This window comes from Lutra lutra, chromosome 15, assembly GCF_902655055.1.
Source record: "Lutra lutra chromosome 15, mLutLut1.2, whole genome shotgun sequence".
Taxonomy (NCBI): domain Eukaryota; kingdom Metazoa; phylum Chordata; class Mammalia; order Carnivora; family Mustelidae; genus Lutra; species Lutra lutra.
In genome coordinates, this window is record NC_062292.1 from 15631124 (window position 1) to 15649133 (window position 18010).

The window sequence follows — 18010 nt, forward strand, 5'->3', positions numbered from 1 at the left end:
TTTTCTGCCATGGGAGGCAAACAGGACAACTCCTGTTTCTGTGTATTTTTAAGCCTCATTCCTTACTTTTTCTTCTTTCTATGTTGTAGTGTTCATGATATAATATATAAGAGCTTCATAGGATTTTTTTTTTTTTTGAGAGAGAGAACAGGAGCAAGGAGAGAGGGCAGAGGGATATGGAAAGAGAGAATCTTAAGTAGGCTCCACACTCTGCAAAGTGCCTAATGTGGGGCTCGATCTCACGACCCTGAGATCATGACCTAAGTTGCAACCAAGAGTCAGACACTTAAGCATCTGAGCCACCCACTCACCCCAAGCATGACAGACTTCTAATTTATAACCAAACACACATTTAAATGTGTGTGTGCAAAACCTTTTCACTGTTGGTAATATTGAAACAAAATCATATAAAGACCACTAGTAAAGACAGGAGAGACAGGGCTCAAGTTTCATTGCATATGTGACTGAAAACAGGAATTCTGCATTTAGTAGTTTTTCTGCAGCAAAAGACCTAGAAAATTTAGTTTTATATTCATGTTTATGCAAGGAAGGTGTTTTAGTGGCTGGTTGATTACCTTAGTGGTTGGTGTGTGTTCCTTCCAAATGGGCTTTTTTGTTCATTCACTAGCTCTCCATGTTCTAGAACTAAAAGAACCCAGGAGGCCATAGGCAACTCCCACGCTTACTTTACCCATGAATAAACAGATCCCTATTACTGAGACTACTGCTTGCACATAGTAACCCATCCTAAAAGGTGAAGAGAGGCAAACTCATTTAGCAAAGTGTCATTGACTTGATTTTAGCAATACCTGTAATTTATAGTCCGATTACACCGGGAAGTTAAAGTAACTTTAACAGCAAAAATTATGTTTGAGAATTAACTGTTCATTTCCTTATGGTCTGTTTCTTAACTTTTGCCATTTCATTTTTCATGTAATGAAAGGTCTGGTGATAAACTGTTAAATCATGCTTACCTGGTAGACTGAGAGCTAAATCAGTTTTTCATTAAAACCTAAGCAGTAATATTAATTATGTGGAAATGTGTGACAGATTGAATTCTATTTATACAGGCTTGCCTCTATGACTAGTCTTCCAGGTCCATGGTTTTTGTTTTGTTTTGTTTTTTTAAATGGTGATTCTTCAAATTTGGAGAGAAGTCAATTAATTACCAAATATAATGCAATTTAAAATTCTTTTCTGAGGCCAGTATCTCCTTATATATGCTCTTGGGGTAAAAGTGGGTCATGCAAGCCGAGAAAAAACATGGCTACATCTTGTTTAGAAGCTGCCTAAAGAAGGTCTCAAAAAACATCCCTTTTCATAAACCAGGTTTGTTCATAAGACATAATTTGAATGAGTGAAAGTCAGATGAAAATTTATATTTCAAAAAGCAGTGTCCTCATATTACCTATTCTTCTAATAAAAAACAAAAATTTTAGCCAAAAATTTAGATGTTCTGAGAAAACCTCATGGTTAATCTTATGAAAACACATTTTCCATCACAGCATAAATTTAATTAGCCATCCAAGTATATCTTCTTGGTATTTGGATCAGTGAAATTTAGTATTTTTCGTTGAATAATGGAATTTTCCATCTCTCACAGGTAGTTATTGAAGGTGTAGGGGCCAAGGGCACGCTGCCCCCAGGATGGGCCACTTTGGCACAAAGATTGTTTTGCATTAAAAGTAATCAAAATGCAATAGAGGCAGGAAAAGCTCTCTGCCTCCCTCACAGCTGTCTGAATACATTTCTCTGGAAATGACAGTCTATACCAGGAAAAGAGCTATTAACAGAGACTCCCCTTTACCTAAGAAATTTACCTGCATAATAGGGCAACCTTTGTTTTTCCAGGTATCTCCTCTCACCCTCCCGGTAATGGCCTTCTTCCGTTTTGTGTTCTCATACCCCTACCCCTCTCCTTGCTCATAAAAGCTTTATTGTCTTTGGAATTTCCTATCTCTATGGATTCCCTGCCCGTATACCTCTTCAATCTGATTTTCCCCCTGTTGAATCTGTCTCATGTCAATTTGGTTCTAAGTCTAGCTAGAAGGACCATAGGGCAGGGGAAGGTCTTCCTCCCTGACCAAAGCTTACTGAGTTAATAGGCTTTAGGCTTAGTATCTTATGCTCCTCTCTACAGAAAATACAATTTAGGATTTTCCAAGGTAAAATTCTTCTGGCACTTTTACCTTTACTAAATTTTCAAATTTTCACAGTTGTATAATCATTTGTTGTCACATTTTTTTTTTAACTTGGGAAGAACATATTTATCTATCTCATATTAAGAATGAAGTTTTCTTGGAATTATGTTTTCAAAGTCATTATCGGAAAAGAAGATTTTAGTAAGCAGACTATTGCTTTTCCCTACAACTGAAAACATGACTCATTCAGTGGACTGCTCAGAGCTTGCTTAATGGAGGGGAATTTTATCATGAAAACATATAAATCTCTGTTGGAAAATTATGGCAGGTGTTGTGGTTCAAACCGGTTCTAGCAGAGACCCTCTAGAAAACAGTTCCTGGTGTTGTCTGAAGGTTTTGCAACTGTGTCAGTGGCCAGTTCTTAAACTTGCTGTTATTGAGCTGATCAGTAATGTTAAAAATTTGCCAGAAATTCAACAGATAAGAAGGAAAGTAGCTGATGAAGAGTGAGGTCTATGGGGGAACAGTCACCCCACCACCCAATGTCTCAGAAAAATCACTTTTATCAGAAAGGGAGGGTTTATGTGACTCCCAGGGAGATGTATTATATTCATTGTTCTCCTGTTTATTCAGATATTTAGCGAGCATATATTGCCTGTTAGATACTGTGCTTAGCACTTAGTGATAATGACTGCTCTAGTTCCTTTTCCTTTGGGACAGAATGTTTGAAATCTGGGAGCAAAAATTAAATTCAGTAGGGAATTTTTCTTCTCTTCCTAAGTCATTCTGTTTTATAATCCAGGAAACTACTGCAGAGAGCCTGGCCACCCCCTGATCGAGTCAGTGACTCTCAGAGAACTCACAACAGAATGGAGGGTGTCTGCATGATTAATTAAATGGGATTTGATCCAAATGGTCCAGGAGTCCTAGGACCTGGGGACAAACTGAGAAGTTATTTAACTTTTCAGATTCAGAATGAATCCTTAGAAGCATTGTGGAAATGTGTAGGAAAAAAATGAGAAGGAAAACATTCAGTGATTGATAGTTATGGCTTAGTGAGACAGGCAGTAAATTGTACTAAATATAATGAAAACGGCTCCAAATTGCTCTATATTGAGACATTAAACGGTAATTTCTAGGTATAACAATTACGCACATCTTAAATACTATAGGTTTCCATCCTTGTAAAGGATGAGTGAGTGAGAATATTTTGATTTTTCTTTGTGATCATGAAACCCTAGCTCTTCTAATGGCTGTTTTCCTTAATTTAGACAAGTACCTAGCAGGCAATGGACAACATGTTGAATGATGAAATTAAAAATCCAAAAAATATAGGTTCAAATACTAAAGCGGTTTAGTTACCATTTTTTTGCCTTTTGTTTTTCTGACAATAGCATATAGGAAGTTTGGTTTAGTAGGTGAGCTACAGTTTAATACTGAAGCCATACCTTCCATTTGTAAGAAAGAAAGCAGAATTTAACATTATTGAAAGAGCCTCTTGGGTCTTGAAGCCCTGAAAAAACTCTTCATTCAGTTAAATTGCTTTGCTATAAAAAAGATAAGCATGCTAAAGCAGAAAATAAGCCCCCCCTTTATATTAAGGCAAAATAGTTTTATTTAATAAAAGTAAAGCTAAACAAAAAAATTAAAATCAATATTTGATATCTAAACTAAAATACTTAAAGACCAGTATAAAGAAATGATGCCCACTTTCTTTAGGACAAAGTTCTATGTCTGTATCTATATTCTATAATACAAATATCATTTTAAACCAGAGGATGGGGGCATGGCATTGATGATTTTAGTTCAGAATAGCCAGATGATTCTTTAAATCTAGAATATATCTTTTTTTTTTTCTTTATAAATATTCTGTGGTTCAGAAGCATCTCAGGGAAAGAAAATTAAAAGTTGGAGAGGGCATCGCATACTCAAGTTTTTTGGTGCAGAATAGGGCCAACCTCTAGGAGCTGTTGCAATGAGGACAGAAGCAAGGTAAGAAGGCTCCTGATAAAACAGCAATGCAGGAGAGCAAGGGTCTTGTCTCAAGAACCATTCTTCTTGTTGAAGAAGGAATCTCGCAGACAATGGAGCGTGAGTAAAGTGATAGAAGTTTATTAAGGATACAGGAAAAGACTCTCAGGAGTCAGAGGGGTTATGGGAACTCTGACACCTAGGGCAGAATGGTCTGATTGGTTTCCTTATCTCTGGTTTCTTTTCATTTCCTCCATTTTGAATTTTGTGAGCCTGATCCCATTGGCCCCTGCCATCTCCCTACCTAGCCCCAATGTCCCTTACTTATTCCTCCCCCTGGAACAGTAACCCTAGGGATGGCATGATGACCGCTCTGGCTGCTTCCTGCTGAAATGGGCCGGCAGCCTGTGTGGCAGTTAGACTCTATCCAGGGGTCGGTCTAGGAGCCCATGGTATGGCTCTAGTGGGTCATGATGGACAGCAAAGGGGACATGCATGAGCACATGCAAAACAATAAACATAAAACAAGTTATTATGCCCCCAATTATGAATACATCCCTTACTAACTTTGTCAAATAGATCAGTGGATATTTTGATCTTATTTAATTGATCACAAATGTCCCCTATTAATTGGGACACCTTGTGGGAGTTATCTGTAATGTGAAAACCACATGTGAAGAAATTCCTCACACCCCAAATGGTGTAGCAATAATAGACAGTAGTGGCACAGTCTCAGGAAGCCCCTCTCCGACTTCACCTAAGTTTTGGCTGAGTTCATCTAGTGCCTGGGAAGTATGATTTAGAGTCTGGCCGAGCAAGCATACTGTTTTGCTTATTTTATGTTGTAGTCCTGTCCCACAGTGAGCATCAAGGCTCTTTTTACCAGGAGGGCTCTTCGATGCTTGGCTAAAGTCTTTGTTTGTAATTGTACCTCAGCAGAGGTGGCTTCCAGGATAACCATGACTAAGGAATAAAACTGTCAAGAAATTCTCTTCGAGGTCTAGCCAGAGCAGTCCTCTAATTACAAGGAGTCACTGGCAAGTGGAAGAAAACTTGTCTCAGGAGATAAGGGCATCCCCAAGTGCATTATCCAGTCAAATCATAAAGAAAGTGGGGTCATCATTTCCTTAAGTCCATAATTAACCCCATGCAGTGGGGCACCTTCTTATTTTAAAGGAGCAACTTCATTATCCCAGCCACACAGAACTGGTAAAAAGGCTAGCTGAGTTACATAAATGCTGGGGAATAATTCCATTTTTTTTTTTTTTTTAGCTCAAATAATCATATGCCTCTGGGGTCCCATTGTTATCCCCCCCAGAATAAAAAGCACGAAGATTGTCTGTCTGTATGAGCTATTTTGGCAATTTCTCTGAGGTTTACCTCAAGTTGTCTAGCTTAGGTCAACAGCATTCAAAGACAATCAGAGCTAAAATTTAACATCTGCAAAGGTATGTTATTGAAACATGATTTCTCCCTCTATAGTAACCATCATTTTTTTTTAAAGATTTTATTTATTTATTTGACAGAGAGAGATCACAAGCAGACAGAGAGGCAGGCAGAGAGAGGGAGGGAAGCAGGCTCCCTGCCGAGCAGAGAGCCCGATGCGGGACTTGATCCCAGGACCCTGAGATCATGACCCGAGCCGAAGGCAGCGGCTTAACCCACTGAGCCACCCAGGCGCCCCTGTAACCATCATTTTTAATCAGAGGTAGCCAAATCAGGACTAATGTTTGTAAAACAAGTCCAGTTTTGATAAACTTGGCCTAATGATTTACATAAGCTCAGCAAGAATAATGAAAGATCATACAGAATTATCATCTTTTTGAATCTGCTTTGCTGGAACTTTAAGAAATCTCTAGGTTGAACTTTGAGTAGCATCTCCAGTTCCAGAAGCCAAGCCAAGTACTTGCCATCAGACACGCCTGCAGTACCTGTAAATGTGGGCGGATTCCTCTTCTGGAGGTCCCCAAAGTATCCTGAGGTTCCTGCACCTGCCAGGAAGTGACATTCTTTGCTCACCTGGTGAGGCTGCTGGGAACTCTGTAAGCAAGGTATCAGGCCTGAAGTTCCAAGAGGCTTTATGGCTCCAGGTTTCATAAAGTCAACTTTAGCTCCTTAGAGCTGTCTGATCCTATCTGAGTCTATGCACGTCTTTCATAAACATGACATTCCAGTCAAGCCTTAGTAAAATAACCCATGTTTCCAATGGTGCCCTGTTACAAGGAGAACAAATTCTTATTGAACTTATGCAAATGATTATGTTTGCAATGGAAGAAAGCTTATTGAGACCTTCTGAATTTCAGAGGATTGAGGTAGAGAGAAATGTTAAATGCTTTAATGCTTTTGTTTACACATGAATACTTTATCCCACTTTTGTAAGTCATAGATACCTTGAGAGACAGTTTCCTTCATGTGGGAAAGCTAACATTAGAGAACCAGCAGTGTTTCAAATAAGAGTCACAAAACTATAACCAACTTTTAGTTCATTTAGTCCCACGTTACTAATTCTTGTTTAGTTTGAATGCAGCCTTAGTTCTAGAAATTCTTACCTATTTCTCTTTTAAAGATACCAAATACCTATATTTGTCCTAAAAATCCTTTATATGAATCTTCTTGAAGATGGACCTCTTCTTGCAAGAGAATAAGAACAATTATAAATGACAAAAATTCAAAATGGATATGGTTAAAGATTAAAACTTTAAGAATTGCTTATCATCTCTAGAATAGTTATAGCATTTACTGGAACAATACAACCTAAGGCCTATCATTTGTTTAACAATTCTTCCAGAGTAACTTATCATAACAAATAAAGGGCCTAATGAGTTAAAGAGACTTCATTTACAATTTAAATCTTGGAAAAGTTAAAACCTTAGAAAGTTTTAAAGTACATGCCTAAATAGGTTTAGGGATCCTCAAAAACCTGATAAAGGCAAAACAACTTTTTTTTCTGGATAGGCAAAGAGAAAACAGCTGTTTATTTTTTCTAAATAGATCAATTAATTCAAGAAAACTCTGTCTTTTGAACTGAGAGAAAGCAGACTTTTAATCTTATACACATGTGCTTTAAAATCCATTTATTTCAATCTCAGTCCATCCTGACCACATTTAAAATTCCTCTCCAAAAATTACCCTTCACAAACCTATAACTTTCCTTTGCATTGAGATTTTGTCCCAAGCCATTTCTCTTCAAACAACCTGTCTCATTTAGGACAAAATTACCTTTTAACCTTCAAAAAAATATATTCCCATTCCTTCTATCTTTCTTATGTATCGCCTACTTTTCTACATGCAGAGTTGTTTTCCTTATGTCTATCAGTTTTAATTATATTTAGCAGAATTTTGCATTCTTAGACATCTTAGTCCCCAGTAAAAACTAAGTAGTCACCAGTTGTGAACTGCTGCACCAAACTTTAGACAGCAAATTTGTGATTCAGGTAAACACAAAGCCTGTTTACCAACAGACTTAAATATCCTTAGTCTTTTTGCAATAAGTAGTCAAAAGCACAAACCTAGGTCTGGTAATCAACGATTGATCACTTTATCCTATTTGGAAAAGATCTAGATCTCCAATGATTTTAATGCCATTTGTCATCCGAACCAAACTTTAAAGTTTCAGGTTACTAAGCACTTTGAAAACGATCTTAACAATTACCCATGAAAACTTGGGAGAACAATTAAGCATCATTTTAAGTCATCTTTTTGCTAACAAATTGCAGCAGAAACAGCATGAACTTATTTGGCCTTCAACAGATTTTGGTGGAATAGATGTTTCATATTTAATGCTGATAATCTTAAAGACATGTCTATTTAAATTAAAGCAACAAACAAATTAGTTTAAATACCAAGTTGTGTTCCACCCGGGCCCATTTTTTCTTTCTTTTTTAAAGATTTTATTTATTTGACAGACAGAGATCACAGGTAGGCAGAGAGGCAGGCAGAGAGAGAGGAGGAAGCAGGCTCCCCGCTGAGCAGAGAGCCCGATGCGGGGCTCAATCCCAGGACCCTGAGATCATGACCTGAGCTGAAGGCGGAGGCTTTAACCCACTGAGCCACCCAGACGTCCCACACCCGGGCCCATTTTTAAAAGTCCGTTTGTTCCCCATTGTCAATTTTACCGAGACCCTGGTGGGGAAATCTGGAAGGAGCAGGTACGCAGACCACACCCAAGGTGCTAAGGAAAAAGGGGGAGAGGGAGGGGGAGACTGGAGAGGCAAAGGGCAGCCAGAAGGGAGAGAAAAAGGGTTCCCAGTTCTGAAGCTCATCCACTCGGACAGATGAGCAAACGCCATGTTTTCCCACCAAGTGGGATTAGGCAGTCCGTGTCAGGCCAGAGAAGACAGGGAATCTCCCCGAAACGAAGGGAGTTTTGGCAGCTGCTTGGGAATATTCCTTAAAGTCCCCGTCCTGAGGTAGTTAACCTCAGCTGGCTCCACTTATAGCCATTAACCTGGGAAATGAGTGAGGGAGAAGCCCCCACATCTGTTAGGGGGGACAGTGAGAGACCGTGAGAGTGAGAGTCTGTGTCCCTTCTGCTGGGGGTGGTGAGGGGCTGTGTTTCCTCCAGCAAACCAGAGTTACTGGGAGGAGGACTATTTAGTGAATTGTCCAATAGGTCACAAGGAGGATACTGGTCTGGTTACCCCCAAACATGTTCTGCGAGACGCCCTTAGGTCTGGGTCCTGATTTAGAGCCCTAAGAGCCTGGATGGACCAAGGGTACCTCTGCTATTCGCCCTGTTTCCCCACAGAAGAGACCTGATAGATCCCCCTGAGCCCATGCACTGAGCATTACAGTGGCTCATCCTTTCCTAAATTTGCAATCCCAATTGTCTCCAGGGGGTTAAAAGGCACCCCAAGAGAGAGTCCTTGGGAACTGAAGAGGAGACCACACCTTATTTTACCTTACCTTAAAGAACCCGCAGTGTTTAACCCACGGAAAACATTAGAAAAGCTTGACAAGGGGAGATTACCAATTTTGTAGTACCCAATCCAGAGAAGTTCCTGCAGAGGCTGGTTGGTTTCCCATCTCACGATCCCAGTTGGAGTCAGTAGAGTAGCCTACCATCTTGGTTGAGGAAGGCTCAGGCCAGCCCGAGTAGCCACTCTTACCCATTCATGGTCCATCACCAGATCCTCCTCTTCTCCTCTGAATCCCTCCCACCCCAAGAAAAACCTGGCCTAATCATAAGGGTTTGGCAAGGTTAACAGTTTAAACTTTGATATTCTTTTTAGAAGGCTAAGAATGTGACTGAAACAGCTACAGTCTCTCAGTGGGGAGGCATGTGCTGTTTATGGATGAGGCTTCCCAGGATGTGTGACCCCCTCCAGGGCCAGGTCTCAATCCTTTTATTCTTCTCCGAGCCCCCAAGAGATCACTCATGGTAACCAAAGGGCAGGCTCAGAGCCCTGGATCGCCCGTCCTCCCCTGCACTCCCAGCTCCCCAGATGAACCTTAAACAAAGTAGGGAATCCTCATAATGACCTCCATCTTTGGAGCTCTCTGCATGAGCCCTCAATGCTTGATCATGTATCTATTCCTAGCGCATGGTGCCTTATGAGTCTGGCTGATTATAAGCCAATTTCAATGATAGTGCCTCACCTTATCCCTTGAGCACTCTTCCTGTCCATCCTGAACCAAGTTCTCACAAGACACTTTTAAATGGAAAAACTCTTACATCGAACTAAGCAACACTCTTCCTAAAATGAATCCCTGACTATAAGGGCACACTGATCAGCAGAGATTGGAAGGACCTGTGGCCAAGTCCTTGAGGTCAGAGAAAGCCATTTAAGAAAAGCCAATGAACAGCAAGCAGAGCTGGGTGGGGTTAGGCAAACATTCCCTTCTTAAGAGAAAAGGGAATTGATCAAACCTTTCTCCAGAAGCCTGTCACCTGAGACTTTAAGAAAAGCAGTCCGCTATTTGCCTTTAACTGGCCAAGGGGTGCCCGGTTTTGTTGTTTTTTAAAAGAGGTCATCTGTGGGAGAGACTTCTCCCAGGAAAGAAAAGAAAGCGTCCGCTTTTACTCCTGCTTCGATGGGAGTGATCCCGGGTTTTGGCACCAAAATGATGCAGGAGAGTGAGATTCTTGTCTCATGGAGTCAAAGAATGACTCTCACGGACAACAGACAGTGAGTAAAGCGATAGGAGCTTATTAAGCAAGGATACAGGAAAAAAAGCTCTCAGGACTGAGGGGGTCCCAACAGGGTTGCCACTGAGGGCTTGTTAGGGTTGGGCCTTTATAGAAAGCTAGCCGGAGAACTGAAATCTGTTTAACATCTCCAGTGATAGCACCATTGAGTAAGGACTAGAGAGAACACCTTCAGTGGCTTATTTCTTTTTTCCGGTCTGGTAATTCTTGATCACAAGTAGCTGTTACAACAAGACCTCACCTCTGACACCTAGGACAGGATGGTCTGGTTTTCTCCCTTATCTCTGGTTTCATCTCCCCCATTTTGAATTGTATGAGCCTCCCTTGGCCCCTTCTCTCTCTCTCTCTCTCTCTCTCTCTCTCTCTCTCTCTCTCTCTCTCTCGCAACCTAGCCCCACCCGTCCCGTGTTCAGTAGTACTTACCTTCAGACCCACCTTGCTTCTAGGTAAGGCCGTTGGGGGAAGGAGGGGAAGAGTTTCTAGCCCTAGCTAAAGTGTCTACATGCAGTGTGGACACAAAGGGCTGGTGGGTAAATGACAGGAAGGACAGCCGCAGAGATCACAGGTGACACGCACAACCTGGTCAATGTTCCCAGGATGAGAAAATGAGAAAAAGCCTGTGGTTTGGAGCCAGGGAGCCCTGGGTTTGAATTCTAGTTCTGCTGCCTCCTTTCCTGTGTGGCCTGACACATGTTCTTATCCCTATGGGATGATGGCTTCTCTGTCGTAAGTGGAGCCACTTCCTGTTGGGATTTCTAGGAGCCAACACAAAAATGGTCTTCTACTCCCGAGTTCTGAACAGACTATGAGAGGGATGGCAATGGGTTACCGGCTTGATTACTGACAAAGGCAGCTAGAGATGTGGCTTCAATCTATAGTGAGTGGTCTAATAGCCAGGACCTAAATCAATGGAAATGTGAGGACTGGGATACAACTCCCCTCAACACTTGACCCCCAGGGCTTTAGGGTGGAATGATTTCATTTGGGAGGTGAGTCAGTCTTTTCTCTCAATCAGGTTTTGAATATTTTGGAAATCAGCTGAAATGAGCATAGACTGGGCTTATAGGACGAGCCGGGCCTTTATCTAAAAAACCTGTATGTGCCTGCTGTAGCCTCCTGGGCTGTTCTGCCCCCTAATTAGTGATTCTTTGGGGGCCAGGTAGGAGATGGTTTTGTTAATGCTAGATAGAGGGATTGTTCCAAGCAAATGTTTAGGAAACCCACTATTGCCAAAATGGGTTCCTTGCCATAATGCCGTAAGTAATATAATAATAATAATAATAAACCTTTCTCAAGCTACATTTTTAGAAGTTTAATCTGCTAGATCAGATTAGATTCTGGCTAATCTGTTTACTTAAGCACTAAGGAGAAAGCCAGAGAAAAATGGCGCTATCACGTACCATGAGCATCAAGAAGAGATTTATTTTAATGACTGTTTGAACATTTGTAAGATTCCTGAAAACTTTATACCTCCACCCCTCTTTGCTATTTTTATTACCATCTGTCTGCTCTCCTATAAGGATTAGCTAGAAAGGTCTGGAGATAGAGAGGACTTGTGTGTGTATTTTCAGTAGCAGCAAACAGCCATGAGGTGACCGATTCTACCAAGTGGGTAAGGAGCCCCGGAGGGGAGTATGGGTCGTAGCATCCTGCAGGCTCCATCTCAGGAGTCTGTGCAAGGAGGGGAAAATGATGGAGTAGCCAAATGGAGATGGGGGTGGAGGGCACAAGACGTGAATCCAGGACAGAGAAATTACCCTAGGTTCTTAATGTTCAGATTCCTGAATTTTGCTAGACTAAAATTGGTGCTTATGATAGCCAGAAATATTTTTGTTGACATTTCCTGATTTAAAAATAAGATTAACAGCTCCTCTTTAAGTGAGTTATCGTAATATTACAGATATTTAAATTTGGATTCTTAGATCAAGTGGATGAAATAATGCAGAAGTTAATTCATAAATCTTGGCTATCAGAAAGCGAATAGGACTTGTGAGTTGTTGGACAGCATTCCTGTGTACACTAGTTTTTCCCAAATCCTTCTATGGCCAGTATTTTAGCCTAAGAGCGGCAGTGCAGAATGGGAAACATTCCTGGCCCGAATGCTCAGGCTAAGAATCCACTGAAACTTGTGGGATGAGCATTTTACCCAAATATAAACCTTGGGGTGATTAAGCTAATTTACTCTTTTCAAACCGTGACATCCTGTTTACAAGAAAGAAGACCTAAAAAGTCATCTTGAGGATGAACTAACTTTTAAAATCAACATGTTGGTGAACTTAAGTGTTAAGTGAGTCACAACTATTTGGATGAAGATTTTCTGGTTTTGAAAGAGAAAGTACTTGGGGGGAAATGTCATTTGGGTTTCACTGAGATGGAAACATTTGAAAAATGGAATTCGCTAGCGAGCCTATCATATAACAAGTTTCCACACACACTTCTTAAATCACTTCTGTGAATTTATAGAGCTGCTTACCCCCCTGGGCCAAGTCTTAACCATCACGAGATGCGTCTGGCCTCCACAATCCTTCCCAGAAATGATACTTTTTTCTACAAAATTTTGAAAGTAACATTACTTACTTTGGAAACTGTGTTTCTAAAATTATTTTTTGTCCCAAAAGCAAGCTGAACCTTGGTCTGTTCATATTACTTGCCTGATAGGAAAATGTTCTCTTTTTACCCTGACCCTTTGATATTTGAAAATGTCATTGCAGGCAACTGAAAGTCTAATTTATAGTCATGTTACATTCAGTATTTTGTGTCTGACTTTAATGTATACTTGCTATTAATGTATAATGTTCTTCTGAATGTGTGGGTTGGATCTTTGTGAACTGAGTACATCCCTGACCCCTCTCAGCATCCCATCTCTGCGTTGTTCTTACTACAGTCCTTATCTCTCACTCTGCCCCATTAGGCATTAGATCTTTATTTAAGGATCCTGCTGCCTACCTCCATTTGCTGGTCCTCAAGCACTTTAAACCTATCATGTAGCAGTTTCAATTACTTTTTTTTAAGTTTACTTATTTTATTAATCTCTATACCTAAAGTGGGGCTCGACCCTACAACCCCGAGATCAAGAGTCAGTATTCTTCTGACTGAGCCGGCCAGGCCCCCTTCCCTCCCCTTTTTTTAGTCACTGTTCCTTCCCCCTGTGTTTCCTGTTCAGTTGCTAGTATCCTCTCCTCTGTTGGGAGGAGGGACAGAGGGACTCTGGTCATCCTAGAGCCCTTCCTTGATTAATGCTGCCTCTACTGCCTTTTCTTTTCCATCCAGCCCTAACTCAGGCACAGTAAACCCTTGGCTAGTTCAGAACAAAAGTTTCTCATGGGACTTCTTATCAACCTTGCTTCTTTGCTGCTGGGTCTTCCCACGTATACAGTCAAACATGAACAGAAGACTTACCACCTGTAAACTCTACCTATGGCCCATCTCATCAGGAGCAAGTTTTTACAACCTGATACAACTCGTTTTTTCTAGATTCCTCTCTTCTACCCATCTACTCCCTGGCTCCCATCCATATGTAACATTATCTACCAAAAGTCCTTTGAATATGTCGTATATTTTTACACTGGATTTTTCTCTGTTTTGATCTTTATTACTGAAGACTCCCTTTCTTCTCACCTTTCCCCTTTCAGAAGTAAAAACAAATCATTTTTTCCATGTCCTCTCGTAAGCACTTTTTAAAATTCTTTCTTGCTGTCACTTGATCTACCCCATTATGAACAATTGTCTGTGTGAGGCTTTTTCAGGGTAAATTATGAATTTCTCAAGAGAGAGACTTGTTCTCTCTCTTCTGAAGAGAAGTCACTGTTGCAGTGCTGGGGAGTTACTAAGTGCCCCATTAATATGTGCTGAAGTGTATTCAGATTCTCATAGGTGTAGTTTCTGTATCAGATGGATGGAGAAGTAGCAAAGGTTAGAGTAAAGCAGAAGAGCTCCTTGGCTAATTTTTTTCTTGAGAGCCAAGGATTTAAATATGTGACATACATAGGAATTCCTCTGAAAAGTCAGAAACTAATGGATGGCGGTATTACCTGCAAATTACTGTTTGTTCGGATTAGCCCACCAAGGCATTGCCTCAGGCATTTGTTATCAATCCCTTGTATTGGTGATTTTAGAATAAGAACCACTTTCTGACCAGGTTGACTTTTGATTGGTTTGCATGAATTGATGATTGGCAGTAATGTAAATATGAGAAGTTAAATGCATACCCAAAAAAGTGTCATTTCTGTCTTTTAGTTGTTATAGTAGAGAAATGAGTACACTTGGAATACTTAAGTACTAGGCTAGTTGAGGCAGATTATAATTAAAAAAAAAAAAAAAAAAAAAAAAGAACAGGGGCGCCTGGGTGGCTCAGTGGGTTAAAGCCTCTGCCTTCAGCTCAGGTCATGATCTCAGGGTCCTGGGATCCAGCCCCACATCGGGCTCTCTGCTCAGTGGGGAGCCTGCTTCCCCCTCCCTCTCTCTGCCTGCCTCTCTGCCTACTTGTGATCTCTGTCTGTCAAATAAATAAATAATCTTTAAAAAAAAAAAAAAAGAAAAAGCATCTGAGAAAGGTTTATTTAGGGGCTTCTGGGTGGCTCCGTGGGTTAAAGCCTCTGCCTTCAGTTCGGGTCATGATCTCAGGGTCCTGGGATCCAGCCCCGCATCAGGCTCTCTGCTCAGCAGGGAGCCTTCTTCCCCCTCTCTCTCTCCCTGCCTCTCTGCCTACTTGTGATCTCTGTCTGTCAAATAGATAAATAAAATCTTAAAACAAACAAACAAAAAAAAAACAGAACAAAGGAAACTCATGATGACCTGGAGATGTATGAAAGGTTTCATTAAGAACCTAGTGACTTGGGACGCCTGGGTGGCTCAGTTGGTTGGATGACTGCCTTCGGCTCAGGTCATGATCCCGGGGTCCCGGGATCGAGTCCCACATCGGGCTCCCAGCTCCATGGGGAGTCTGCTTCTCCCTCTGACCTTCTCCTCCCTCATGCTCTCTCTCACTGTCTTGCTCTCAAATAAATAAATAAAATCTTAAAAAAAAAAAAAAAAGAACCTAGTGACTGAATCTAACACTTGGATATTAACTAACTGGGAATTAAAATAAAAACTTAAAAATAGTGACCGTTTCTTGAAAAATAGATAAGGACAGGAAAGAATCCATATGAAGAAAATTATGTGGACCGATCGACAGGATTTCCGTTGCGTAGCCACAATTCAGCAGATACTTTTAACAAGTTATCCATATTGTTCACTTTCATAAGTGAAAGTGATTTCGTTCTTTGTTTTCCCACACAGGTGGATCAGATATTGAATACCTAGACTTCTACAAGCCTGTCGTCTGGTTTTGGATCCTTGTAGGACTTGCTTACTTTGCTGCTGTCCTCAGCATGATTGGAGACTGGCTCCGAGTAATATCCAAAAAGACAAAGGAAGAGGTAAGAGTGAAGGAGTGTGCAAAAAACACTCCTCTTGAGCTAATTCCGTAAACATTATTTTTCATCTTTTTTGACATTTTTAAAAATAGATGTTATTTAAGATTTTTAAGATTTATGTTTGGTGTGAATTTGCTGTATATTAAGTGTAATTCGGGTAACAGATACTTGCTAAACACCCCTATGTACCAGGTGCTGAGGCTAATTTATAATGAAAAAAAGATGTAATTTAAAATATTTTCCTCGCTATTTCTTCTTCCTTTTTCTTTTGTTTCATTTCTTTTTTTCTTTTTTCCTTAAGGGCAAAGGCAAATGTTATTCCACAAAGAGAAACACAATAGAAAAATACTTATGTGAAAATGTCAGTAGCATGGAAAAGTGAATGTATCATATAATATTGAATCTTTTTACTATATTGAATTATTTCCTTCTTTCTTATATCCTTATATCTTATATTTCTTATATCTTAAATGTGTGCAAGTGCACACAGGTATGTATACATATGTGCCCAAAGCTTTGAGTTACGGCCAAGTGCCCTGTGTACAGATTTCAGGTGTTAAAAAGATACTGTCTTCCCCATCTTATACAGCTATACATCTAGAAATGAACATTAGAATTTTGACACATAAAGTTTTAGAAAGTTTAAGATTTTAATCTTGTTTTTGAAATTTTATACTTTGGAAATTACATTTGGATTTCATATTTACAGGCCCAGAAATATTATCAGTTAAGTGTTCATAGTCAAGATGCCAGCAAGGTTAGTTTCTGGTCAGATCTCTCTCCTTAGCTTACAGATGCTGCCTTCTCCCTGTGGCCTTTACATGTTCTTTTCTCTGTGCACCTGCATGGAGAAAGCACTCTGGTGGCTCTTCCTCTTCTTATAAGGATGTCAATCAGCCCTGTAGACTCAGGAATGCCGTCTTATGGCCTCACTTAACCTTAATTACCTGCTTAAGGCTCCATCTCCAAAGACCATCCCACTGGGGGTTTAGGGCTTCAACTTATGCACCTTTAGAGGACACATTTTGGGCCAGAACACCATCCTTTTGAAATAAAGTGAAATTCCTACATTACCTGGCTTACTTAGCATGAAAAACAAGTTCATGTGCTTTCCTCTGCCTGATCTCCATGATTCTCAAACAGAAGTATGAGGTGGGTCACTGTGCTTTCAGGTTTTTAAACACTGAAAAGTAGTAAATTTTTTTTTCATATTATAAGTCTTTGAGCTTTTGCCTAACCTTTGGAGTCACATGTGGTTTCTGGCCACCACATCTGTAGAAAGCTTGTGTGAGTAAAGGCCACGAGCAGAAAGTTCCTGGGAGCCCTCCTGGAGCGAGGGCTGCAGCTGCTCTGGTCGGTTGAGCCTATTAAAATGGAGCCACCAGTTTGAGCAGATGTTTGTTTTGTTACTTATTTATAATCCAGTTTAGGGAGATGACAGAATGGAGTTACAGATTCAACAGAAAGAAAGGTACAATTTATAACTGATCTATAGATGATCAGAGCCAAAGGTTTTATAAACAGAAATACTACAAAAAATGTCTACAGCGATGAAAGAGGGATTATTCGATCATTTTATTTTGAAATAACTCCTGAAAGGGTATAATTAAATAAAATACAACTAGATACATTCTAGTTGTCACCTTTATGCAGATGGACGTGCAGGCCGGGTGACGGTTCACCGTGTGTTCCTTACCTCCTGTCCCTAAACCATTCCAGATACCGTAACCTTTACAAACTGCCTACATGTTCAGAAGCAACAAGGTTATGTCTAGCTCTCAGTCTTAGGAATAAAAATGCTACATATTTTTGATAACTTGAAATTCTATTAAAAATATAACTAATATAAAATATGCAAAATAATATATAGCATTAAATTTCCAGGTGATATTAAAACACATGCTTTCCCTGATTGAAAATATTTTACCTAATAATGTCTGTTATATATTTTAAAAATATTCTTCAACCAAATCAGTTGAGTATAAAAATATACATCTAATCACATATGGCCTTATTTCTGGGTTTGTTAATATTAAAATATATTTTGTTTCCAATAATAATGGAAGTAAGGACTAATTTTAATGAAAATATGGTTAGAAATAAGGAAAAATCATTTTTGATGAACGTATGGGAATAAAATATTTTGGTATACCTGATCCATCTGAAATATTTGCAGAAGAAATGGTTAGTTGAAGCAAGACAGCATTGTTTCAAAATGTCACACATAATTATAGCTGATCTGCAATCCTCAAGGGAAATAATAATGACCTCAATCCTTTTTCCATGGAGACACATGAGTTTCTGTAAAAGTGTTTATTTGTCTCATTATTTTT

The 18010-nt window shown here is 40.0% G+C and overlaps 1 protein-coding gene across 5 annotated transcripts in view; it reads left to right on the forward strand.

The window, feature by feature from the left end:
• Positions 1-18010, forward strand: part of KCNK2 (potassium two pore domain channel subfamily K member 2) — a 218583-nt gene that overhangs the window by 155071 nt on the left and 45502 nt on the right. For all 5 annotated transcript variants that reach the window (XM_047705671.1, XM_047705673.1, XM_047705672.1 and 2 more), the window contains exon 6: positions 15541-15680. In XM_047705671.1, the coding sequence (XP_047561627.1) occupies positions 15541-15680 (140 nt within the window). The remainder of the gene's footprint in view (positions 1-15540; positions 15681-18010) is intronic.